General features: G+C 50.5%; 6 protein-coding genes across 6 annotated transcripts; 3 read left to right on the forward strand and 3 right to left on the reverse strand.

The window, feature by feature from the left end:
• Positions 1-13: 13 nt before the first annotated feature.
• Positions 14-1,405, reverse strand: ASPGLDRAFT_43292 (uncharacterized protein). The gene is made up of 3 exons (XM_022545787.1): positions 1,150-1,405; positions 756-951; positions 14-549 (listed from the first exon to the last, which is right to left on the reverse strand). The coding sequence occupies exons 1-3, from the start codon at positions 1,230-1,232 to the stop codon at positions 40-42; spliced, it is 789 nt and encodes a 262-aa protein (XP_022404839.1). The 5' UTR covers positions 1,233-1,405; the 3' UTR covers positions 14-39.
• Positions 1,406-1,603: 198 nt separating this feature from the next.
• Positions 1,604-3,590, forward strand: ASPGLDRAFT_165033 (uridine kinase family protein). The gene is made up of 8 exons (XM_022542590.1): positions 1,604-1,879; positions 1,953-2,080; positions 2,147-2,288; positions 2,346-2,388; positions 2,441-2,554; positions 2,610-2,651; positions 2,704-2,935; positions 2,992-3,590. Exons 1-8 carry the CDS (start codon positions 1,700-1,702, stop codon positions 3,473-3,475), a joined length of 1,365 nt encoding a protein of 454 aa, XP_022404840.1. The 5' UTR covers positions 1,604-1,699; the 3' UTR covers positions 3,476-3,590.
• Positions 3,591-3,865: 275 nt separating this feature from the next.
• ASPGLDRAFT_32606 (pre-rRNA-processing protein ESF1) lies at positions 3,866-6,135 on the forward strand (the record flags this gene model as incomplete). The annotated part of the gene is made up of 2 exons (XM_022544200.1): positions 3,866-3,935; positions 4,001-6,135. 2 exons carry the CDS (start codon positions 3,866-3,868, stop codon positions 6,133-6,135), a joined length of 2,205 nt encoding a protein of 734 aa, XP_022404841.1.
• Positions 6,136-6,420: 285 nt separating this feature from the next.
• On the forward strand, positions 6,421-10,874 carry ASPGLDRAFT_1034979 (uncharacterized protein). The gene is made up of 2 exons (XM_022539442.1): positions 6,421-6,551; positions 6,629-10,874. The coding sequence occupies exon 2, from the start codon at positions 6,896-6,898 to the stop codon at positions 10,457-10,459; it is 3,564 nt and encodes a 1,187-aa protein (XP_022404842.1). The 5' UTR covers positions 6,421-6,551; positions 6,629-6,895; the 3' UTR covers positions 10,460-10,874.
• Positions 10,727-16,934, reverse strand: iml1 (GTPase-activating protein IML1). Its single transcript, XM_022539444.1, has 3 exons — positions 16,892-16,934; positions 11,090-16,821; positions 10,727-11,038 (listed from the first exon to the last, which is right to left on the reverse strand). Exons 2-3 carry the CDS (start codon positions 16,613-16,615, stop codon positions 10,994-10,996), a joined length of 5,571 nt encoding a protein of 1,856 aa, XP_022404843.1. The 5' UTR covers positions 16,616-16,821; positions 16,892-16,934; the 3' UTR covers positions 10,727-10,993.
• Positions 16,935-18,600: 1,666 nt separating this feature from the next.
• On the reverse strand, positions 18,601-21,354 carry ASPGLDRAFT_1035781 (putative C6 transcription factor). The gene is made up of 4 exons (XM_022539445.1): positions 20,845-21,354; positions 20,670-20,781; positions 19,911-20,614; positions 18,601-19,817 (listed from the first exon to the last, which is right to left on the reverse strand). The coding sequence occupies exons 1-4, from the start codon at positions 21,249-21,251 to the stop codon at positions 18,725-18,727; spliced, it is 2,316 nt and encodes a 771-aa protein (XP_022404844.1). The 5' UTR covers positions 21,252-21,354; the 3' UTR covers positions 18,601-18,724.
• Between the last annotated feature and the right edge of the window lie 3,829 nt (positions 21,355-25,183).

Genomic DNA, 25,183 nt, shown 5'->3' on the forward strand with positions numbered 1-25,183 from the left:
CTCAATAACAAAAGGGCAAGATCAGATCAAAGAAAAACATTAAGAGATCATCGGGTCGACATCCCCGTTGCTGGTCATTACAGTGTCGCTAGCGGCGCCGGCGCCATTCCCACTGGCGTTTACATGGTTACCGTTCCCGCCAAGTCCGATGTCCAACTTGTCGGGAATATTCTTCTTAGCCTCTCGGGCCTTCTGCTCTGCCCAAGCGCGCAGCTTGACCAGGTTCCGCAGACGGGCCTCTTTACGAGCACCCTGGGATTGTAGGATGGCCTCGTTGACACGGGTGGCGATATCCTTACGCAAGTCTGGGTGTAGAAGAGGAGCAAGGGAGGGTGCCAAGTTCTCCGTCGGAAAGATCAGAAGAGAAAGTGTCCGCTCCAAGTCCTCGAGGAATTGAGGGTCGGTAGGGGCCCGGGGTGCGAGCTGAGAAGTGGCAAACTCCAAAGCAGGGCTGATGTCTCCGTCTGGTGTGGAGGAGCATTTGCGGATCAATTCTACCAGTTGCAAACGCAGTAAAGCGAAGTGCAGTGATGGGTTCTCATCCAAGATCTTTGCAAGTCAAGTTAGCACAAGGATCAACCAATGTATGAGTGACGTTGACAAGCATGATAATTGAGTTTGCTGTTCATACTGAGGACTGAAGATGTTTTTTATCATCAAGCCTCGGAAGGCTGTTATGAGTGGTGCATGAAACTAGTATAATCCTAGCAAAGGGGGAGGGTGGGGTAGGAAAAAAGAATATTGGATAATCGTACCTGAGGATTGAGCTCATTGATATTTTCGATCGCAGACTGGATATCGCCAGAATGGATCGCAGTGCGGATGTCTACCCGTTCCTGGATAGAATCCACATCTGCTTTGGGTTGGATATTAGCCTCCAGTGCGAATTTCTTCGCAGCAGCAGGGTAGCCATTGGTGATGAGGTAGTCCATGACTAGATAATTGATATCACTTCAACAAGTTAGCGACAGTTCAAGACTCATTGAGCACGACAACAGTATCGAAAACAGTGGCAAAATCAGAACGACAAGTCAATTTATGTTCTCTTCAAGTGTTTTCAGAGAGATTCCCAACTTGATTTAGAAAACATCATATAGAAGCAAAGAAAATAGTAAAAGGGAGAAAAAAAAAAAAAAAAAAAAAACTCACGTCTTGGATGGCTTGACCTCCTCGACCTTCCGCTCGAACTGATGCCATGGTGGTGTGGTTGTCGAGGGGGTGTCTGGGGACATCTGCTTCCCGTTAAAACCAAGCAACCATGTGTGCGCAACCCGCCGGGAGGCATACAAAATTAGCAGAAGTCATGGTTTTCCGAGATGGCAGAGTGTGTGGATTGTAAGTCTTGGATACGTTTTCAAGACGGAAAAGGCTGTCTGTGAAGATGGGAAACCTCACAGACGGACGCCATGGAGAGGATTGAGAAGAGATGAAGAAGGAAGGGAAAGAGAATTTAAAGGAAGAAAAAAAAGCACGAAGAAAATTAGCGGCGGTTAGCTCCAGCCGCAAGCGAAGGTCACGAGGACACGCTAAACCGCATCGGAACAAGCGTCGATAAGTGTTATCAGTGACAACTAAGAAGAGACTGAAAAATCACGCCCGCAGCGTGCGATGCCTAAAGGTCCCGGGAAGCATTGCTTTATCGGCTGTTAATTCTTGTGATCATAGGGAGGAAAGCCGATACAGAAGAAGAATTCTCATTATGGAGTCAATCCCGCCCGTGTACTCGTCTGCTACAGAAAGACAAAACAAAACCTACATTCCACCATGGGCCGATCTCAGTATCATCGGCATTGCAGGCAGCTCGGGGTCGGGCAAGACCTCTGTGGCCATGGAAATCATCAAGTCTTTAAATCTGCCATGGGTGGTGATTCTTGTAATGGTACGGAGCATTGTCGATTCAAAGATAAAGAAAAAGAAACGCTAAGATCTTGGCATCTAACGCTGTGCGATAGGATTCGTTCTACAAGAGCTTGAGTCCTGATGACCATGCGAGAGCCCATCGCAACGAATACGATTTTGATTGTCCGGATGCTTTGGATTTCGATGCATTGGTGCAAACGCTGAAGAACCTGAAGCAAGGGTATAGAATATTTCCCGAAACTGTCAAACTATCGGATGGAAGCTGACCGGGACATGGCATGAAAAGGAAAAAGGCAGATATCCCGATCTACTCGTTTGCAGAGCACCAACGCCAACCTCAGACCACCACGCTCTATTCGCCGCGAGTATTGATCTTGGAGGGCATCTTAGCGCTTCATCCACAGATCGTGGATCTCCTTGATGTCAAGGTATATTGCTTTTGTTACGTTCAAGCATATCGTCCCAACATCACTGACATCATCTAGATATTCGTTGAAGCAGACATGGATGTCTGTCTTGGACGCAGAAGTAGGTGGCCTGTTTGAACATGCATAATGCAGTGCACCACTAACTGAGCTAGTTGTGCGCGATGTCAGAGAGAGAGACCGTGATATCGACGGCGTAATCAAGCAATGGTTCGGCTTTGTTAAACCATCGTACAAGAAGCATGTGGAACCGCAACGAGCGATTTCCGGTGAGCCACTGCTTGGTTACTTGATTGCTTTTTCGTCTTATCTGACGAATAACAGATCTTATTATTCCCCGTGGGATTGAGAACAAGACCGCCATTGGTAAGGCCTTCTAAGCACCTTCAAGGTGTTCTCAGAAATGCTAATTCTTTAGATCTTGTTGTGAAGCACATCCGGATGAAGCTCGACGAGAAATCCCAGAAGCACAGTGCTGGTCTACAGCATCTGGGTCTCATCGCCCTGGAACATGAACTATCTCAAAATGTGCACATGATGGCCCAGACACCGCAATTCATCGGCATGAACACGATTCTCCAGAACCCAGCAACAGAGCAAGTCGATTTTGTATTTTACTTCGATCGACTTGCATGCTTGTTGGTAGAGAAGTGCGTACTATCCGCTTCCAGGAAAACAAGAACCCTGACATGCTAACCGATGACAGAGCACTCGACTCCGCCTCCTACATCTCAACAGCAGTCAAAACCCCACAAGGCACCGGCTACAACGGCCTCAACCCCGCGGGCACAATGTCCGCTGTCGCAATCCTCCGCGGCGGCTCCTGCCTCGAAACCGCCCTTAAGCGCACAATTCCCGACTGCATCACCGGCCGCGTGCTCATCCAAACCCACGAAGGCACCGAAGAGCCAGAACTGCAATACCTGAAACTACCCCCGCAGATTGAAACCCATGAGACGGTTATGCTTATGGACCCCCAGATGGCAAGCGGAGGCGCAGCCCTCATGGCGGTTCGCGTGTTGATGGACCATGGTGTTGAGGAGCGGAAGATTGTGTTTGTGACCTGCGCAGCGGGGAAGAATGGGCTGAAGCGGTTGACGGCTGTTTATCCGAAGGTGAAGGTTATTGTTGGTCGGATTGAAGAGGAGAGGGAGCCGAGATGGATGGAGAAGAGGTATTTTGGTTGTTGATTGCTTTGCTTTCTTGAATTGGATTGAATTGCTGCTTTTGGGCGTTGCTTTGAATGCATGTGCATGTTGAGAGCGAGTTTTGGGGACCAAATTGGTGCATAATGTACAGATGGACGATGATATGATTTATAACAGACATGAGAGATCCACGCATATAACCTGATTGAATGTTTGCACTTTTATGATGTCTAAAGTAGTATCTCATACTCCATTCGCCTCATGCACGGACCATTCAAATTCCGCGGAAGATTCTTTGGCTCCGCCCGCTAAGAAAATTATCTCGATTCAACTACAAAAAAGCCGATACGGCTTTACATTGAAACATTTCATACGATCTTCTTATTTTGATATTCTATTCGATTATCCTAAAGCATAGATTGAACCACCACAATGCCACCCACCGAAAAGAAAAAGTCCAAGAAGAGCGGCGGATCGAAAGATCAAGCCGGTACTCTCATCAGTACGTTTCTATCCCCAGCCACTGCCCTTTTCAAGTACAATTATACTAACCATGAATGATTCCAGCCGATCCCAGATTCGCAAACATCCAATCAGACCCCCGCTACCGCCTCCCCAGCAAACGCCAAACTCATGTAAAACTCGACAAGCGTTTCGCGCACATGCTGCGCGACAAGGATTTCTCCAAGAATGCCGCCGTCGATCGCTACGGACGCAAGCTCGCGCGTGATGATACGAAGAAGCAACTTGAACGATTCTATCAACTCGATGACGAGGATGAAGAAGATGATGATGATGACGAAGAAGAAGGAGGCGCCGAGGAAGGCGGCGTTGAAGTCGCCCGCGACGAAGACGTGCAGAAGGAATTGAAGAGATTGGATAGTTCCTTCGACCCTGCGCGCGATGGTGGATTCTCGGATTCCTCGTCGGAAGAGGAGAGTTCGAGCGATGAGGAGGATGAAGAGGATGAGGAGGCGGCGGATTTGGCGGAGGAGTTAGATTTCCCGGATAAGCAGCAGGGGAGTGTGCCTATGGGCGAGGTGTCGAAGCGGATAGCGGTTGTCAATCTGGACTGGGACAATATCCGGGCGAAGGATTTGATGGCTGTTTTCTCGAGTTTTGTTCCTTCTGGGGCAAGGGTGTTGAAGGTTTCTGTGTTCCCGAGTGAATTTGGGAAGGAGAGGATGGAGAGGGAGGAGACGGAGGGGCCGCCGAGGGAGATTTTTGCGAAGAAGCAGGACGATGAGGATTATGATGATGAGGAGGATGTTGATTCGGATGAGGAAGAGGAGAAGATTAAGCAGTCGATGCTGAAGAATGATGAGGGCCAGGAGTTTAACTCTACTGAGCTACGTCGGTATCAGTTGGAGCGGTTGCGCTACTTCTATGCTATCTTGACTTTCTCTACTAAGGAGGTTGCGAAGCACGTCTACGATTCCGTCGATGGTGCTGAGTACCTGTCCAGCGCCAACTTCTTCGACCTGCGCTTTGTGCCAGATGACACCGACTTTTCCGACGACAAGCCCCGGGACGAGTGCGAGCGGATTCCAGATGGCTATAAGCCCAACGACTTCGTTACCGATGCGCTACAACACAGCAAGGTCAAGCTGACCTGGGACGCGGAAGACAAGTCCCGCAAAGATGCCCAGGCGCGGGCCTTCAAAGGCGGCCGGGAGGAAATCGACGAGAACGACCTCAAGGCTTACCTGGCCAGTGACAACTCCGACGAAGAGAGCGAAGAAGAAGAGGACGACGTGGAGGTTGTCGACGACACCAACGGCGGAAGTTCCGAGAAAGTCTCCAAGAAGGAGGACGAGCGACAACGCATGCGGGCTTTGCTGGGTCTGAGCACGGAACCTGCCCGGCCGTCCAAGTCAGACCGCCCTGTTGGCGAGATGGAGGTCACGTTCACATCAGGTCTGGCGGGCGAGCCTAACCGAGAGAGCATTTTCGAGAACGAGCCCGAGAATGATGAGACGACTATTGAGAAGTATGTTCGCAAGGAGCGGGAGAGGAAGAAGCGCAGAAAGGAGAAGTACAGGGCTGCCAAGGGTGGAGATGAAGATGGTGCTGAGGAGGCCGATGAAGACAGCGGCAAGGCTGCCGACAAGCCAGACAAAGGCAAAGAGAAAGAAGAGGAGGAGGACCTGGGCTTTGATGATCCGTTCTTCAACAACCCAGATGGCAAGGCAGCAGCTGCTTCTCGTCGCAAGGAAGAAAAGCGCAAGAAGCGCGAAGAACGAGAAGCCAAGGAAGCAGCAGAAGCCGCTCACCGAGCCGAACTCGAGCTTCTCATGTTGGACGACAAGAAGTCGGACGTGAAACACTTCGACATGAACGAGATCGAAAAAGCGGAGAAGCAGGCCCGTCGGAAGGGCAAGGGCAAATCCAAGGCCAAGGGTCAAGACGAAGCAGCGGTCACGGACGATTTCCACATGGACGTGAGTGACCCACGGTTCTCTCGGCTGTTCGAAAGCCACGAATTCGCGATCGACCCGACAAACCCGAAGTTCAAGGCGACTTCCGGAATGAAGGCGCTGTTGGATGAGGGACGTAAGCGTCGGAGAGACCGTGACGAGAAGCCAGAGGAACCTGAGGAACGCACGGGGAAGAAGAAGCAGAAGAAGGGAGCATCGCGGGAGGCAGAGTCGGAGGATCTGAAGAAGCTGGTGGATAAAGTGAAGCGAAAGACGCAGAGCTGATACTATACCATAGATAGATTTGCATATTTGTATACCATGATTCCAGTTTCTACTCTGTATACCCCGGATCCGGATCCCTGTACATAGTATCGGCAGAATAAGCTGTAGCGCTGCCCAACCATCGAGACCCCTCCCCCTCCTCTCTTCACTCCTCTCACTCACCATTATTCATTCACCACACAATGACAGAAAATGCACAATGACAACAAGCCAATCCACTGCCAAATCAGCAGGAATGATTCCGAGCCCAGAATGAGCTGAGGCTGAGATCATGCGGATCTGGCTGGTTCACCGCCCTTTCCGTCCAACTTCGACGTCTCTTCTTCTCTGCGTGTCTTCCTCTTTCCCAACCCACTTCCCTCTCCACCCTCTGTCTCTCTTTTCTTTTCTACTGGGTGCCTTCAATTGTTTTGTCAGTAAGTAATTCTGCCCCAGAGCTGATCTCTCTCTCTTCTGCCCCTCAATGACTGATGACTAACGGTCTTACTGGCAGTAGTCTAGGAAAATCCCACATTCGAACTGTCCCCCTCCTCCGCTGGCCCTTATATCGCCTTCCTCTCCCTCCCCACCACCTATCTCAATCTGAGAATGCTCGTTCCTCGAGATTATTGATCGAGTGATGGGGAACTCCGGTTCAATTTCGTCCTAGTGCTGTGTCTGTCTGGCTGTTGTCTGCTTTGCTTTTTCCTTTCCGCTCTCTCTCCCACCTGCGGAGATACATAACCTCGTCCTACCATCCCTCCTTGCTTGTCCTCTCACCATGCTGGGCCGATTGTTAAACACCGCAGCCTCCACGTTAAGCCCGGCGGCCTATTCTTCGCGAAACACTACTCAGCTGGAGTCTGTTACAGAAGAGGAACACACCTCCGGCCTGTTATTCCCCGACGCCAGTTTACTCCGACGGTCCAACACACATGCCTATCCTTTGCAGTCAGCCTTCAATTCGCCAAATGCCTCCTCTGCAGGTGCTTATGATGACCGTGGTGGAATAGAATTGGACCCTGCGAGAGACTTTCGGGTGATTATTGCCCAAAATGCGCTCGGGGATCGGGATGCTTGTGTTTTGCTGGATACCCGTGCTCCGTCGGCCGATCTGGCTTCTCTTGGCCTAGGTCCGGATGCTCAGGATCCTGCATCGAGGCATGGTCGTGCCGTTTCTGGTGTTTCTCGGGGCTCTCGGAGAGTCTACACGTCCCACTCTACGGCAGAACCGAGTGCGTTGTCGAATGCAGCCAATGCTCGGAGGTCCTCTGTGGCTAGTACTGGTGCCTTTACGCGGGCTCGAGGTCGTAGCTCTACCACCTTGTCACCGGCTGGAGCATGGCATGAGCCGGGCCACTCGCGCGGTTCAGCGGATTCGAGTGATTCCGGTCTGTTGAACTGTATCTTTGGCAGCAGTGCGTTTAGCTATCGAGGCTCGTCGACGAAAATGCATATCATTTCTGCCGATGAGGAGCCAGGCAGAACCCCGAGTGCCTCTCCTGGCATGCCCCGGGCCTTTACCACGGGTAGCTCATCCAGCTTCATCGGACCCAGTCGGCCGGGCGAGGACAAACCACCAGCGAAGGTGACGGTCCTCTTGACTCGCATGTTCAGTGTCAACCTACCGGAGGGTGGGGGGGAACCGTCGTCGGACCAGAGTGATTTTGCTGCCTCGATGTATCAGGAGTCTTTTCCCGATGCTGGCTTCCCTTTCCCCGACATCACCAAGCGCAAGAAGATCAAAGAGAAAAAGACTCCGATGTATGCTGTGGCCATCACCATCCAAATTCCATTGATCAGTCGCAATGCTGGGCGCCCGGTGTCACGGTTCAGCTCGCAGGGGGTTGACTCTCCTCGGATGGGAATGTCTTGCTCGCTTGATTCGGACTACCGCTGGCGCAACTCGTTCCTTGAGGATAGTCTGTCAGCTGCGTCCCCACCGGCCAGTCTTGATGAGCGTATCGACTTGCTAGTTGACCACTGGGATGTGGTCACTCGCACGCTATCGCACATGGAGAGACTTGCTCAGAAAGAGATTCTTTTCCTCTTGAAAAAGGTGGATTCCGTCTCAGGTGTACACCCGAAGCCTGTCAAACCGCCCAACATGCAACGAACGAATCAAACTATTATTCAACTCCCAGCAAACATATTGGCTGTGAACTCGAGACTCCGAAATGAGGCTGTTCGCAGTACCCGCCGGATTAGCACGGCCCTTCAAACGCCATATGTGGTGACGGGCCAGAGCCGTTGGGGCGTCTGGCGTGAAGAAGGTCGTTCGATCGTCCGTACTCTTGGTGACAAAGAGCATAGTTTTTTCTTCTTGGTACTTATCACGGCCTTCTTGGGCAACCACACAGAGTGGCTCAATATGTTGGGTCCAGAGTGGTACCGACGCCGGCATCACCTCCAACAGAAGGCACAACAAGATGCCGATCCGATCATTTCAAACCGGACAGTCATCGTCTCTCCGGACAAGATGACTGCTCGCCGGCTAATTTTCCTACTTTCGACGTTCCTCCCGGCCAAGCACCGCTTCGAGCCGCTACCATCTCCTTTACGTCCAGGTACCTCCACGTCCATGCGTGCTATGTCTCAAAGTCCGCCAAGCGTGCCTGTCCTCCGGCAGGAGTCTCTTCGTCGCGCCATTGAACGACGGTCCCGTGCACAGCGTCTGAACCGGGACAATGATCAGCACCATCGGTCCGTTAGTGCCTCTTCGAACGAAACAACCCACCGCTCGGATGATACTGATTTGGGCCCTCCGCCGGAGCTTCAGCAATATCGGAGGGGCTCAGACACTCGCTCCATCAGGACTTTGGGCATCCCAATGCATGCCAAGGACGTCCGTGCCAAGAATACCAGTACGGCCACGACCTCGACAACGACACCAAGTAGTACCGTTCCGGTTCCCCATTTTGCTGCACAGAAGAAGCGTCCTGAACGGGAGGGACAAGAGCGACCTACAGTTGACAGCCTAGCTTCTGAGACACTCCTGAAAAACCTGCAGCGAAGTGAAAGTTCCACTATTAGCAGCGCCAACAGCAGTCTTCCATCCACTGGTGGCCGATGGGGCAGCCTTTTCTCGGGTCTGTGGTCATCGCGGCAGGACTCATCGACCGTTGATGGCAGTGACGCCATTCCTACTTTTGACGCTCGCAGACATTCTACCTCTACTGCATACACCGGCCTTCCAAGGCGTGGCCCTCCAACCCTCAGCCAAATGGTGGAAGAGGTGTCTGGCACCTTGCCGGAAGCATCTCCAAAGACAGTAGGCAACATGCCTATTCCACATCCATCGGCTCATCATGACTTTGGGGATGAGCAGCAGGACTTGTCGTCGACGACAGACCAAGTAAAAGAATCTCCTTTGAAGCTGTCCGTACGAGGAGATGATGGTATTGTCGACGTTGACCTCCCACTCCCTGGATTCATTTCCCTTTCTTCCTCCGGGGATTCTACCGTGGCGTCGCCTAAGAAAACGCGGACATCTGTTACCAGTGTTGATGCCGTGGCATCTACCCATAGCAGTGGCTCTGGATTCGCTTGTGCCCCCAAAGAACACGATGGTCCCAATATCAATGTTGCTGGCTGGATGAAGAACTTTCATGAGGATTTCATGTTACAAGCTGTGCGGCCATATAACAGTCTGGAGGCCGATATCAAGCGTGCCATGCAAGCGGAACCTACTCCAAGCGGCTCGTTTTCTCCGGACTTGGATGGATCGGATCGATGGGTCGACGTGGCCACTACTTTGGTTGCCGATGTTAGAACCTTTACTGTCAAGCGGCTACGTCTGAGACGAAAGGCTCCATTGGACAATGAATCGATATCGCCTTCTACTCGTCGTCCAAGTCAAGTGTTTGGTCCTCTCACACCTGGTTCTACAAACACTAGTTTCTTCACTGATCCTAGCCGAACTTCGATGGATGGTTTTGGTATTCCTGAAGCAGAAGAGAAGTTCGTCGAGGAACCGGTCATGGACCTTGATGGCACATTGATTGATGCTCTTGAACGTGTCTTGTCACAGAGTGGTCAATCTTCTCTCGCTCATTCGCGTGCTTCGTCCCCCCCTCGAGCCCGCAAAGGTGACTCCAGACGACCTTCGGAACCTATCAAAGATGAGACCCCTTCGGTTGAGGTCCCACGTGCGGAGTGTCGCAAGACGGTGCTTGGTGCTCTTGAAGAAGTCGTCCGCAGCGTGACCGCTGAGCATTGCCGTGACGATGTGGATGGTGAGCTTGGTCTGGCGGATCGCGAGCGGAAGCGGTCGTTGGCTGGTGTGGACAATACCCTTAGGGAGGGAGTTCGTCGATGGTTACTTGATGTTGAGGAGGCTTGGTGATTTTCTTTCCTTTATTTCCTTTTGCCCCATTTGCTTCGTTTCACCCTTTTTTCTTTTCTCCTTTGATACCCTTTTCACCTTCGATTCTTGTTGATATTATTCTGGATACCGGTATCTCTGCCAGGCCACTGACAAAGATATCCCATTTTCCTTTTTTTCTGTTGCTTAATCCCCTTGTCTTTCTGTTGGTTAATCCTCTTTTACCCCTTTCACACCATTCAACATCATTTATGATACCCATGTCTTACTTCGATATCTTGTTTTGCATCAATGCATGCATGATACATGATTTGTTGCTGTTTATGATTTAGGATATGATACTGGTTTCAGTGTTATAATTGCAAGTTGCTTGCTCTTTTTATTTTTCTTATAATATTCGAGTAATCAGTAATCATAATGCTTTCAGATTGAAATACCATCAAGCGAATTGTATTCAATTCATACATATCATCACTCATACACATCGGGAACAGAAATATTTTCAACGAAAGAGAAGGAGGGTATCATAATACAAGAGCGTAGAGTACACATGCATCAACTCAACCGCAAAGGCCTCAACCCCCCACTCTTCGGGCTTCCCTTGTAGCTTTTACTATCCCTCCTCGGTCTCGTACCACCACCACCACCAACAGTCGAAACAATCCCATCCGACGCAACCCTAACCGGCCCCGGCGGATTCAACCCCCCCGAATGCGAAGCCGCAATATGATGACTAACAACACTAGCCGGCAACTCGAGCGACGGAATCGACGCATCCATAAGCGATGACGAGGACATGTTTAGCGCTGCTGGGCCCGCGCTTGTTGATGCGGGGCGCGTGGTTATGTGCATGGATTCTGTGTAGAAGGATTCTAGTTTCTGGGCGTCGGCGCAGAAGTCAGCGAGGCTGGAGAGGATGTGTTCGGGGGCGCGGTAGAGGTTGGCCGTGTCGATTATGGGGGGGTTTGTGGGTTGGTGTTGGTGTTGTTGGTGTTGGTTGTGGGGGTGGAGGTGGAGATGGGGAGGGGGATGCGGGTGCATTGAGAGTTGCGGGGACATGGGGGAGTCGTGGATTGGGCGGATTAAGGGTGATAGGCGAGGGGAGACGCGGTCGACGGGGTGTTCGGGTGCTGCTGCGTTGCGGCGTTCAGCGGAGCGGGAGGTTGTAGAGACGGGGCTGCGGGTGCTGACGAGGCGGTTGGCGAGGAGGAGGAAGTCGCCTTCGTCGGTGACTTGGGCAAGGATGCTTCCTGAGCGGTGGATGTATTGCGGGTACTGGTAGTCTGGTGTTCCCCAGGAATAGGAGACCTCGACGTCCTGGGGGAAGGCGGAGCGGGGTTCGAAGTCGAGGACGAAGTCGAATTTGCGGAGGAGGGCTTTTTGGAAGTAGAGGTGGTCGTTTGTGGTTGTTGTAGAGGCGGTGTCTGAGGATTGCGTGAAAGAGGCGGCGTTATTGTTGTTTTGGCTGAAGATTGTTGGGGCTGGTGCTTTTGGTGGTGGTGGGAGTTTAAGGCGGATGCGGTAGGGTTTGCGGAAGGGTTGTGTTTCTGAGATTGCGCTGGCTTCGCCGGTGGGGACTTGGACTAGTTTGAGGCCAAATTTGTCGGCCGTTGTGGCCCAAGACATGACCGTGTCTTCAATGAGTTTGGGCGTCGTGTTCATCCAGGTGAGCTCGATGTGGAAACAGTTCTCGGGGTTGTGGAGGCGGTCGTAGTGCAAGTCGATGACTTCTGTTCGGTTTGAGCGTTTCCTGGGATCGACGTCGTATTTCATTGTCTTTGACAACACGATCGCGGCCTTGTTCTTCGACTTTGACGGTGTGTTCGGGGGTTGACTTGAGTTTGTGCTTTCCTCGAGACTGCCGGTCCGGGAATGGGTATTCGTGCTTGCAGGCGAGTCCTTGAATTGCTCCGTGGCTGGTGTCGTTGGAACGGACTTATCTGGCCGTATCTGCGGGAACCAGCTACCCCTCGACTCAGGCCGCGAGACACGATACTCACTAGAGATCTGGTAGAAGTAGTTCCCATCCCGGAAATTATGTCTCTTCTCCACATGCTGGAAGAGACCAGCCTGCATCAACTCATTGCCAAAGCCCACTGCTTCCTCACGGCTATGAATATCATCGAAATTCTGGAAGAGCCATGTCGTTAATTCGAAGCCAATAAAACAGTTGTAGTGCAATCGCCAGTGCCATCGTCGGTCCATCATGCGCACGCCCTTTTCTTCCTGGATGATCTGCGCCAACGACGAGAGAGTGATGTTTGAGCGTTCAAGCAATTCCGGCAGTAACTGCGCTGGGGGGTTATCGTGGCCGGGATCGGTAAGTATAATCCGGTCCAATTCTGCCGCGACCACTTCCGATGGGTTCGCCGTTTGGTACATGATGTTGAGGGGATTCTGGACATGTTTCTTGTTGGAGCTCTCGAATCGATTCTCCGGTGGGACGTATTTATGTCGCTGCCAGATATGCGTCAACTGGCTGATGCCAAGCAGATGGATTTCTTCTTCATTGTCCTCGTTGAAGGATTGCAAATGGCGCCGAGAAGTAACCTGCAAGCGCATCGGAATCAACACATAACGAACCCTCCAGAAATGGAGCTGCTGAGCTGGATTAAACAGATAGTCCCGGTGTCCCGCAATGTAATTGTCAGCGTAGTTCCAGTTATACTCTTCCACGGTCGAGTCCAGCTCAAGATTCTTGACTTCATATTGTGAATTCAGAATCGTCCGTATGGCCGGTGAATAAGGAATGCAGCCACCTTGCCTATAACGATTCAAGGCTGAAGAGTTCTGGTGCGTGAATCGTGTCACTTCTATTTCCAAGCTGTCCACGCAAATAAGACGGTGGATGGTGTTCCCTTTCGAGAGGAAAATATAAGTGCCATCCCGTTCCAAATTGCCGGTATCGAAAACGTTCAGCGATTCCAGCGCATACTGCCCAGACGCTTCAGCAACATCTTTCCCAACAACAATCTGGAAGCCATGAGAAAGACGTAATGAAATTAATTCCCGCATGAGGATTCCCCGAGTCTTGGGTGCTTCGAAACCCTCCGCGTCATCATTGGGGAAGACACGATACGGTGTCTGCAGGTAATCGGAACTAAGCTCATTAAGCGTTGGAAACTCCTCCGTCGTCAAAGGCAAAATGGCGGGAGATTTTAAACTCTTCCACTTGACCACAGCAACATGCGGAGGTCTTGGATACGCATGCTGCCAGCGTCCAAACCAAGTAGTGTCACGCAGCACCTCCCTTGGCGTATTGCAAGGGTTGATTGACCGCACCCAGTGAGCCAGTGCCTTACCAGGCGGGCTCTTGGCGGGGTAGTCACGCATACCACTAACTGTAAAATCGAATCTTGGTCCTAACTTCCTCACTTGTCGCTCGTGACGGGCATCATGTAAGGGAATCTCAGTAACCGTGGACGATAATGATTCCGAGCGGTCTCCTTGCTCGCCGTCTCCGGACGGTTTCTTCGGAGGCACTTTGATGGATATTGGCCTCGATGGTATAATAGCTGTGTTTTGCGCAGGTTTCTGGGGTGCAGGAGGCTGCGCTTCGGCAGTGGCTGTCGATGCTGATGTCGATACCGACGCTGCATCTGACGAGCTCCGAGAATCTGCAGACTTTGCCACGGGTGGCTTTTGGTTGAACATGGGCAGAGCTTTGGCATGCTCAACATTAACTTCTGTACTAGCCTGAGCCCTTGGTGGGGTGGCGCCCAAACCCCGCAGAGCAAAGCTAATCGTACGCGATATTTTCGACGTCCTAGTCGTGGACGGAGGCTTCAAGGATGGCTTCTTAGGAGGAGAAACGTTCTTAGTCGATACAGGGCTAACAGGTGACGCGAGTCCCGTTGGTTCAATCTTCCGTGGGAGCGAGTGTGGAGAATGGTTACGCTCGGATTGTATCTCATGCTCTCTTAACCGCGTTATAGATCTTGCAGAGAGCCTTTCATGAAGGCCGGATGCTTGGACCTCGGGCTCACTGAATCTCTTCCTTGGCCTGGTATGCTTTCGCTGAGGTTTCGGGAACGCTTGGAAGATGTTATCGTCATACTGGTCCATCCATGAAAGCACCGACTTCTGCGTCCTCCTTTTCGATCCACCGGGCGTCGGGCCTTTTGGATTCGCCATTTTCTGAAGATACGGTTCCGGCCGAAGGCTGTCACTTAGCTGATGTCTAGACCTGCCGGGGGCAGTTAAGCTAGCGGGGCCTGAACCAAACCCAGGAACTTGTGCCCTAGAGACACCCTGGCCCTCAAGTAGATATGGAATGGAAATATTCGACTGCTCACTTTCCATGACGCCCATCATTTGGATCTCGTACATCCGCACTCGCGGGACAAAGACCTTGGACCGCTTAGTGACAGTGTATGGTATTGGCGCATTAGGGTCGTTCTTCAGAATCCGCCGCGATTCCCTGTAGGTATCAGGATTCCAATAGGAGATATCAAGCCAATGCGGGATACCATAGCTCCATTCGGAGTTAGGCGAGGCCTGAGTTCTAGCATTCAATGCCGAGAGGGAGCCTGGGAAGGTCGATCTGGGAGAGATATTGGGTGTGCGGTTGGCAAAGTTCACGTATGACTCGCGTCTTTCAGGCGAGTAGCCACCCTCATTGATATCGCCCAGCGCGGAACTCTGGGGTCTTGGTGCTGGATCCTTGTATTTGAACAAAGGTACTGAGTGGAGCGGCATTGGGCTAAGGCAGACCAAGTCAATAGCAATACCACGATTTGTCAGAGCCTCGGTAGTAGAAGCCAGAGACTCGTAGGAAACTTCAAAGACACCACTTCCGGGCGTGATGACAATAATCGACGTTCCCGTATGAACCAAGTCACGGTCGATATGATCGTATGCCAGATGTGCCGAGGCAAGATGGATTGCTTCCAGGATATTCCCACGAAGAGCAGTGCTTGGTCGTCCTGCAACGGTTGCTGTTGGTGCCTTTGGTGGCCCCTTTCCGTCGTCCCTTGTCGGGGTTTCTGTATCGTCTGCCTTGAGTATTGAAACGTCCTTAAGGAATGTTCTGAAGTCCCGTTTCAACTCGTCCAAGATAGTAGTCCAATGGCCGCTTGACATGTCGTTTACTACTACTCGATAGAAATCTCGGGTCGGGACATTATTCGGACCGGAAACGCTTCTAAAGTTCTCAGAGCTGAGCGTCGAGAAAACACCTCCACCAGCTGATACATCGTATTCCACACGCGTAAACAGCACGATTGTCACAAGATGTCTTGCGTCAGAGCTAGCCCACCGCTTGAAAAGCTCTGGGAGAAAGCCGTCGATGACTCTGCTGAAGAGGATGTCCCCGGTCCCTTCGGAATCGAAATCCCACATCTCTCTGGACATTTGGATAAATAACACATACTTGGCAGCCTCACTGCGGAACACCGGAATAGTATGCGGCGAAAAGTAACCGGAAAGCACCTTTTTCCCCCGAATGAAGATATTCTTAACCGTCGCCTTGATACTTCCCATGAACGAAATCTTCTGACCCTTGAAGATCACTTTCCCCGCCAACTCCGACATAACCAACCTCCACATATCAGAACGAACCATAAACTGGTCCCGAAACGAAACATCCACATGAGACGCAGAGCACTGCCCACGATCGACAACAGAAACAAGCACCTGACTCCGATTCTTCAACCCAAAGATATTGGCGATACTACTAGTAATCGAAATCTCCAGCTTAGGATTCCTCGCCTTAATCTCCTGCGGCAGCGGCTTAACCACAAACAGACAACGATTCTGCAACGGCGTCTTGAACTTAGACCTAGACGTCATATCCGAATGCAGCGTCGAGCTCGAATCAACATGTCCATCACGCAGGGACCTAGACCCCAAATCCGGAAGCGCCCCCTCACTAGTTGACGACCGCGCAGGCAGGATCTCAATGATATCCCCCGTCTTGACACCAGTGCCACTAAACGCAGTCTGGTTGAACAAGATCTCCTCCCTGGAAAACGTCTCATCATGAACCCACAGCGTGCACTGGCGTCTGTCCAGGGGAATCGAGCCCAATGGGATGAACTTCTCTTCCGCTGGCGAATGGAAATCGTGGGTACTGCCATGCCGCGGAGACTCCACAGATCGGGAGCTGGACAGAGTCTCTAGACTGGCCGCGCTGACCTGCCTCAGGTGCGAGCGCTTCATGGGGCCGCGGAGAGACATTCTTCCTCCGTTTCTTCCTTAGTGGTGCATTGCAATTGAAATTATCAGTGGTGGTTAGTGACGAGTGAGATACCGGGGTTAGATAGACGTTGGTTATCGGCCTCGTTCCCCGGCGTGGATCCCACGTTCTGCTGGGAAGGGAAGGCGGTCTGTTTGCGGTCAGTTTTGGTGTGTGGTGAATGGTTGATTGGTTTATGGCCTATCGGCTGAGCTAACTATATAAACTACCGGGCAGAAAGCGAGGGCGGTCAGGCACGTGACCCGATGGGTACTAACAGTCAGTTCCATTCACGTGAGTCATGTAAGCCACCACGTGATTACTGCCTCAGGCATGAACATGGGACATGAAGGTGTGAGAACGGAGACAATCTCCGGTTTTTGTCGGATTTAGCGCTCCCGGGATTTGAAATCGCCCGAATCTGATCCAGATCCCGAAGCACACCACGAACATGGTAAGCCGCGTATGCTTTTCGGGGCTGTCGCCTGGCACTACTCCGTACGTCCAGAGCTCCGTAGGCACGCTCCGACCTGAATCAGAGAACCAGAGATGACCGAGGCAATTTAAATAATCGAAACCAGGGTACAGAGCGATAAGAAGAACGGCTTGTCGTTGATTTAACTACCTTAATTTTCGGGTTTCTGGAATCTTACCACGCGATACCCACATGACCCTCCATTACCCCATTTCCTTATCGGGGGACAAGGCGAGTAGTTGCCGATAGAACCCCGAGCACGAACGATCCAACGGCAGAATAGGCATGGTTCCCGAGATGGATAATGGAGTACATAACTAGTCTACAAGTACGAGTACTTTAGGTTATACGCAAGTACGCAGTCATTAGTACCGAGGATAGACAGTGCTGTCGTCATACGGAGTAGCTCGGGCATATCAAAATGTTAATCTGCGCCCTAATCTCAGGTTATGTGCTCCTGCCATATTGAGAAGGTAGTCATAACCTAGTCTCCGAAAATGTGTATCGGGACGAATATTCTGTGCGGATGAGTTACCCACGATAATTTCTTTTATTAAGCCCTAATTTGGTGATCGGGGGACCTTTGTATCGGTGATTCCATAATCCGGAAATCATGGCAAATCATATTGCTTTTGCGGTTATCTTTTTCTGGAAGCCCGTATTAACAAAAACAAAACCCCCTCACCTGGAAAATAGTTCCGTGTACTCTCATTTACCAATAACCACAAGGAACCTTTCCATTAGTTCATGGCCGATCCGCCGAAGCGCTGACTCAAATTCTCGCAGTAGTTAATCGAATAGACTATCGGCCTAACAAGGAGTTTTCCGCTGTCGCGGATCTAACTTCCTGCCAATCATAGGCAGGATTAGGTGGAGCATATTCCGAAAAGGTGAACCAGTCGTTTTTCCCAGAACGGTCAATGCCCAATATCTAGTTATTTTGGGCGCCATGCATGTCGTATGAGCCCACTTTTGCATTGGGAACGCATCCCTCCTCCCTTGACGCCATATGTCCCTGACAACTGTTTGTGTCGGTGTGCTGATTGACTGGTTGTATGGTACAATGCATTCCAGTTTCCCCTCAGTGGACACGACTGTCTATGACTTTATATTCTTTTCGGGCATGGCTTGAAACACGGCGCGTGTCGAAGGCAGGTTTTGAATTGGTTCGTTGTATGTAGTAATAATCACTAGGGGAATGAGGTCTCCCATAAACGGTTCCGGTCGGATACATCGCCAAGCTAATTGGTGAAGTAGTAGGTAGCCTACTGATAACAGAAACACCAAGGCGGAATAGAGGTTCGAAACACATTTGATATCGAGTAGTTGGTAGATCAAGACAGGCCACGGAAATAATAGTGCTCTAGAATGTCCCAAATACGTGTACATTGGATGACATTCAATTGTAGTCTCATCACTGCGGAATTCGGCGGGAGTACGAACACCATCCACGGCGAAGCCCCCCCAAGCTGTTCACATAGTATAGCGCCGAAGAAAATCGACGGAGACGCTTTTTGACGAGGGTATAAGTAGGAAATGGCGTTCGGAGTTTTCCAGGCGGTTATCGTATGGATTCGGAATGGTCCTGTGGGTGATAAAGACCAACCGGCGCAGACGGATCTGAACACAAGAGTGTTTAATTCTTCATGGCGATATCAGCCTGAAAGGCGAGTTCGGGGCTGTAGCGGGACAAGATGTCGTTGCACACAAGCCACGCGCGCTGGGAACAAGCGTCCCTCCCGGACATGTCGGATAACCACCGATTCCCTTTGTCGACGCTCTCTTGCACCTTTCGGTATTGTAGCGTGCCCGGTCTCGCCCGAAGAAATAGCTCTGTTAATAGCACCGTCATTGCTTGCATCAGATAATGCAGAACGCACCACCAGGGCGCGATGTGGTAAAGCCACGACGAATCCGGTGGCTCTGGGAGTAAGGCGAGCATTTGAGTAGCAATATCGACGCATTGATCGGTCATCGTATCACAGAAATTCCCGGGTGACGGAGTGCCACCTTGACGGGCAGCATGGCGGAGGCAAGGTTGCGTAATGATCAGTTTGGTACTGTAGTAGCGGAAAGCGAGGCTTGAGATTTGTCTCTCGAAAGCTACATCCCCCTGTGGCCCTGTGAACCGGAATGTTTCTGGTAGCTTGGAAAGCCAGGCGTCAGCCTTGCTGTTCAAAGCAGAAATCGCTGCCTCAACTTCGCGCCATGACTTGCGAGCAGCTCCTGGAGCGTACAATGTGTCAACAGACTCCCGCATGGTCAATCCTAACTCAACGAAATAGAGAAAGTATAGCGAAATGTTCGGTGTGAGGGTCTCCATGGAACTGAACGCAAGTTGCTCACATTGTTTATTCCTGTTTGGCGTCAGATTCCCTGGCTGCTCGGGAGTGACGCTGCTCTCTGTTTGAGATCTCCCCCAACGATTTGTAGAAAACATCCCCATGAACACATTCCGAGCCTCCTGGTCTGTGATTATCTGTGCGATGGTCTCATCCCGAAATTGTTCCTCCATAAACGGGACTGGAAGAGGAGTTGTGCAAAATTCGACATTGCTGCTGGGAGGCCGGCCAGTCATTGCACAGAGAGAAGCATCCAGAGTATATAACGACCACCATACTCGATACCGCGTTTCCTTGGAAATATGACCGATACTATTGCTCTCGTTTCGAAGATTCAATCCCATGGTAACAGCGGAACGGATGGAAATGCCACAAATTCTCCAGGACCTAATAGATGGCAAAGAAAGAAAAGGATGTAAATCAGAACTGATGCTCCAGCCAAGACGCCTCACTAGATTAGATAGAAAGCAGATGACATACCGATTAATTTGTCCCATGGACAGGAGATAAAATGAGGTCAGTCCTTCGACTTGCACTTGTTGTAGGTTCGGGTGATCCAGCAAAGCTACGTCGCCCATGCTAAGCTTCCACGCTCGCGAGAAATAAACCACATGGTCTTCGTGTATAGTGTCATCGACGCTTTCGTGGGCCAGCTCTGAATATCTCACAGCAAGGGCGAAAATCAGATTCAGTATGGCCATCCACCTTTTACCGGGCCGAATAAACGGGCTGGAATAGAACGATTCGTATTGTCCCCAGAACGTCACTTTGCCGATTATTGGGAAACTCGGGTGAATGATTTGAAAATAACGATCCACGAGCTTGTCAGCAACCGCTTGAGGGGGTCTCTGCATTAAATCCACGCCGTCTATGACGAGAATCTGCGAGTCGTCCAAGAAGAAATTCACAGAGGCGACTGAATGGCGATCCCAGGAATCTTTCGGTGAAACGGAGTCTGGAGTTGCAGCTGCAAGGTTATCTTTGTCAAGATTCCGTTTCAATCTGTACAGCCAGGCAATCTCGGAGTGCTCCCCGACAAAGCCCAAGGCCTGTACTTTTTCGTCACGGTTGTAGTCTTCATCGATATAATCTATCGCCCCTAGAGAGGAAACTGCGGCAGTGCCGACAGGACCAGATATTGTTCCGGGCGCAGATGGAGGCGTTGACGTCTGAGGGCTGGAGAACTATTATCATGTCAACTTTCTCACTACAGGCATCCGGGACAAAGGAATGACTTACTTCATTCAGAACCTGCTCAACCCTCTGTGCTAAGATGGTATCCAACTCGGGATGGATGTCACGTAATAATTCATCGTAAGCCTGAACTTCGGTTGTCAGATCATTCAGCTGCCTAGTAACCCACCGTTAGAAATGAACTCTCGTCACTCTTTATAACTTCTTTTTTAAAACATACTTGGCCATCTTCTCTCGTTTCCGGTCACCATAAGAGCAACGGACGCCAGCCTCCTGGCATCGTTGACAAGTTGGGCGATGTCCGCTACATTTGGCTTTCTGCTCCCGGCAGTTCTCGCACGCCCGACTGACCCGTCCACTGCTAGTCCAGTTGATGGAGGTCGTCGTCCTGGGAATTGGAACCTTGGCATTGATAGACCGTTCACCTGTCGTAGATGGCGTGGTGGTGCGAAACGCACCTGCGGGGTTCTCAGTCGAGCCAGAAATCGCTCCAAAGCTGACTGGAAACCCAACGAGCGTTTGCGAGAACTGGGATATTGTCCAGTCACCTGTAGGGTCTGTCTCTCGCGTATCAGAAGAAGAATGAGAAGGATAGGAAAAAGGGGGCGGGCGGCTCGGGTCAGTCATTTTGGGCTAAAAGGTAAACCTTGAACGGCCTCCTTTACTCGTCATTCAGCGTGGACGAGGTTTTGCCTGTGGAGCAGATACGAGAAAAGGAAAAAGAAAAGAAAAGAAATAAAAATAAAAATAAAAATAAAGTGTACAGCTGGCCAACATAGACAAAGGGCAAGGCGTCCGATATCACGAGGAAATTTTTGGCATTTTTTTGTTCCCTTATTTTTGCCCTTTTCGGTCCCTCAATCCTCCATGTTTTGTGTACTGAACAGGATCCGAAAGGCTCCAAAGTCCAAGCTGTAGAATGGTGCATCGTGGTAGGCTGGAGGTGATTGCCGCGCTCCTCGCCACCAACGGGCGGGTGCCGGCTCGCTTCCGATTCTGCCCATAATAGTACATTCTAAATGATCGGACATAAGAATCCCCTTCCTGCCCTGTCGGTAGCATAAAAAATATTAAGCCCTTTTATACTGCCATTCCGGAATCCTGGCATTGTGGTTGTGAGCCTCCTGTTGTCCTTTCTTTCGTGTGGTGGTGCAACCTTTTCTCGTTTCAGTTCGGCGGTTATTAGTTATTGCAAGAAATTAAATGGAACCCTGGTTTAGTATTGACGGCCCGTGGAAATCGCCTATGGCTTTCTATTTTTCTTCGACAGGCATACCGTGGTTCGTCTGTATCTGCATGTGGCCACATGTTTTTCTAGACGTTGTGGAGCCGGGAAGGGACTATCTCTGTTGATTTGGCTGATACGTCAGAATGAACCCATTCAAAGGTCGAGAAGATAATTTTCTTTTTCCGAGTTTTTATCCGGGTTGGAATGCCACGTCCGTTGCGGTGCTGGACGTTATCCTGCCAATTGAGGGTCCTACTCTCCCCCTTTCTTGCTTGTCACCCAAATCCAGACAATCGTTCGGAAGCAGACGAGCGCATGCTGAAAATATCCTGGATTCCCGTTGGTAATGGCGAGTGCAAGGACCATAGGAAAATCCATTGAGTTGCAGCAAGGATTGTTGACAGGTTTCTGTAAACAACTCATTACAACATACTGACACCATACCCACCGAGGTTGATTGTAGGTAGATCGAAGAACGAAAACTCTGCTTCACTGAACAACACTCCAGTTTCCTCCATTCCTGTCGTTGATGGCCCGAGAGACAACATCCTCGAAAATGATTCAAGCACTTCGAATTCTCCTATTTTTGCCGTTAGCCCCCAAGCGCCGAAAATCCTTGACCGCACGTACTCCACCATCCTACAACACAGGGGGCATTCCGGAATACAAGAAGAATCCATGCCGGATCGAGGTGGTTAGCCCCTTTCAGCACTTTAGCAGGAATGAAGCCAGCCTATGATCCGGATACAGGCTTTCAGCTTGTATGACTGTCGGGACGTGAGTGTGATGCACAGTTCCCAGCGCCCACCGCAATAATATGCGGCACAACTCAAATACCATGGTCACTGGACGGGCTTGCTTTTTCGAGGGCTCTTTGCTAGTACGCGTTACGGCCATTATCCAGAGACGCACGGTTTCACACCACGTTCAGCGCGGTCCGAGTGAGCTTGCAGAAGCTTGCAAATTGACCGTGGTTGACCAGTAGCATGCAGTACAAATTTCCTAGGAAAATTGTAAGCAAGACGAAAGGAAAAAGGGATAATACGAGGTTACGGAGTGATTGATGAAAGCGAGATGGGCAGACGAGCCTAGGAAGCTGTCAGACCCCTGAAGGTATCCCAAACCGTGCCCATCAAACAACATGCGTGATGTTCTTTTGTTTAGCTGTCCCTGAACCCGTCCCTCAACCACAGGTCAAATAGCCACGGTTCCGCTAGCCTCTCAGTGTTAACTGGCATGCAGTTCCTGACGATTTGCGAGTGGCGAGACGAGTGGCAAATGCTAGGATACCGATGACGCACCAGACGAAAACCAACGTTACCGATTATACGAGACCGTGACGAGAAACGTGACGAAGAACGCAATGTACCCCTCACAAACCATATTCCTGAGGTCGAGAGGCAAGAATTCTTCAGTTGTCGAAGGTTTCTGGGAGGTTTTGTATTGTCTGTCGGAAGACCGCCGAGTGACATCACAGGATGGAAACACACTATCGCTAACTGACAGTCGTCATCAGCAAACGATGTGCCCATGGGGTAAGAAAAATGTTCCGGATCGTCTCGGGGTGGAATTATGTAAGGCTGAGATTCTCCTCCACGGTTCTTCGCTTGCCAGCTTGCCCTTATTATTGTTGATTTGCCCGGAGTCTTTTCTTTGCTTTTTCTTTTTCTTTTTATTTATTTTTTTATTTATTTTTCCTTCGCTCGCGATTTCCGTTCCGTCTTCTTTTCGCCACATTTCGAATCGATCTCCTATACGATATCGACCGAACGTAAAGCACGTTGTACTTTTTTGCGAAATGATGCTGGGTTTAGGTCCTTCTGGCCATCATACCCGGAGGATAAAAATCTTTTCCCTTGCTTATAATGGTTGGCGGGCGTGGAACTGGACCTTGCTAGGGCGTTGTGTGAAAAGCACCGGGCGCTCTGGGGCGTCAAATGGCGCCTGATAGAAGCCTCGAGGGTATCAGAGCATCATTGCTCGACTCTTGCCATTGACAATTCGACAGTGAGGATGTTGATAGCATCATAACGAACGAAAAAGATGGAAAATATGGGAGGAAGCGACGTTGCCCTGATAGAGAAGAGGAAACAAAAACAAGGCGAGGCGAGCGGAGGAAAAGATGGCGGCTCTGCCCCGTCACCTGAGGTGGGCAAAAAGGGCAGAACCGCCACATTCACAGAACAGTATAAAACACCCCAGTTTTTTATGTTCTAGTATCAATGCCCGAGCAGAATACGACACTGAGCACTCACGGCCATGCAGAGGCAGCAAGCCGCCTCTTAAGCGACCAGTTAGCGAAGCACGACGAGAGCACAACCACTACTGACCGACCGTCATCGCGTGGTTCTCCATAGGTTATCGGGTCCCTATCCTCCTATTTGCTAACTTTATGGCTCAGAAGTATCAGCATATCGATTCTATACGGGTACATGTCAGAGAATACGATTCGTCTGCTGTTCACGACTGATATGTTTTAGCCACTAACGGCGTTGTCAACCTAGCCTCCCCGGAGACAAATAATTGAATATCATACCTTCGGAAGACTATTGAACTGATAGAGCTTTACTGCTGCTGCTCCTGCTGCTGCTCCTGCTTCTACTTCTACTTCCTCTTAAGGTGAAGACCGGCCTACTTTTACAGTGATCACAGGCCGAGTTCTCGCATGCCAGAGTCGTCTAGCTAAGTTACGTGTATTGTCCAGCTATAGGCATCAAAGTCGACATGAATCTTTGGCATTTCTATGTCTTACTGACTCGATAAGCGATAAGCGAAAGGCACTCGCTTATTCTAAACATATGCCAGACAAGCGTCTGCATTGCTCACATTTAGACCGTTCAGCTAACTAATCAGATTCTTCGCATACGCCAATACGAGTTGGGATACATTTCGTGTCTACATGTCCATTTTAAGTAACAATCCAAATATATATCCTGTGTTGTATCAATGTAACCATTCGCTCTGGTAGAGCGACAAACCTACAATAGAGCTTGGACCACCGCAGTTCAGATAAGTATCGAATTAGAGCAAAGTTAATTGATCCCCTCATCAGACCGTGACAATCTTCCAGGCAAGCATGAGCTCTTGTACTTTGTCGCGAACAGTCACGTGACATGTATTTGCTTGAAAGGCATTTTTGCACGCTATATTTTGCTTATATCGCTCATTTGTCTTACTGCCTTTTCTAATCTATCGTCAGCCAACATATCCTACCAATCTCTTACTTATCGAAACCTTCTACATGTAAAATGTTGCAGAATCATCATATACGAAGCCCGCTCGGCAGATGAACCCGAACACCGACGCCAATGCCGAACGAGACCGATTGCCT

This window comes from Aspergillus glaucus (genome assembly GCF_001890805.1).
Source record: "Aspergillus glaucus CBS 516.65 unplaced genomic scaffold ASPGLscaffold_3, whole genome shotgun sequence".
Taxonomy (NCBI): Eukaryota; Fungi; Ascomycota; class Eurotiomycetes; order Eurotiales; family Aspergillaceae; genus Aspergillus; species Aspergillus glaucus.

Excerpts from the sequence above, each read along its gene's own strand:
- ASPGLDRAFT_43292 (XM_022545787.1), bottom strand. The coding sequence starts at position 1,232 with ATGTCCCCAGACACCCCCTCGACAACCACACCACCATGGCATCAGTTC. Across the intron at positions 952-1,149 it reads GAGGTCAAGCCATCCAAGAC|TGATATCAATTATCTAGTCA; the intron begins GTGAGTTTTTTT and ends AACTTGTTGAAG. Across the intron at positions 550-755 it reads TCAATGAGCTCAATCCTCAG|ATCTTGGATGAGAACCCATC; the intron begins GTACGATTATCC and ends TGACTTGCAAAG.
- ASPGLDRAFT_165033 (XM_022542590.1), top strand. The coding sequence starts at position 1,700 with ATGGAGTCAATCCCGCCCGTGTACTCGTCTGCTACAGAAAGACAAAAC. Across the intron at positions 1,880-1,952 it reads GGGTGGTGATTCTTGTAATG|GATTCGTTCTACAAGAGCTT; the intron begins GTACGGAGCATT and ends GCTGTGCGATAG. Across the intron at positions 2,652-2,703 it reads TGAGAACAAGACCGCCATTG|ATCTTGTTGTGAAGCACATC; the intron begins GTAAGGCCTTCT and ends CTAATTCTTTAG.
- ASPGLDRAFT_1034979 (XM_022539442.1), top strand. The coding sequence starts at position 6,896 with ATGCTGGGCCGATTGTTAAACACCGCAGCCTCCACGTTAAGCCCGGCG.
- iml1 (XM_022539444.1), bottom strand. The coding sequence starts at position 16,615 with ATGTCTCTCCGCGGCCCCATGAAGCGCTCGCACCTGAGGCAGGTCAGC. Across the intron at positions 11,039-11,089 it reads CGGATGGGATTGTTTCGACT|GGAAGCCCGAAGAGTGGGGG; the intron begins GTTGGTGGTGGT and ends AAAAGCTACAAG.
- ASPGLDRAFT_1035781 (XM_022539445.1), bottom strand. The coding sequence starts at position 21,251 with ATGACTGACCCGAGCCGCCCGCCCCCTTTTTCCTATCCTTCTCATTCT. Across the intron at positions 20,782-20,844 it reads AAACGAGAGAAGATGGCCAA|GCAGCTGAATGATCTGACAA; the intron begins GTATGTTTTAAA and ends GTGGGTTACTAG. Across the intron at positions 19,818-19,910 it reads TCCATGGGACAAATTAATCG|GTCCTGGAGAATTTGTGGCA; the intron begins GTATGTCATCTG and ends GCCATCTATTAG.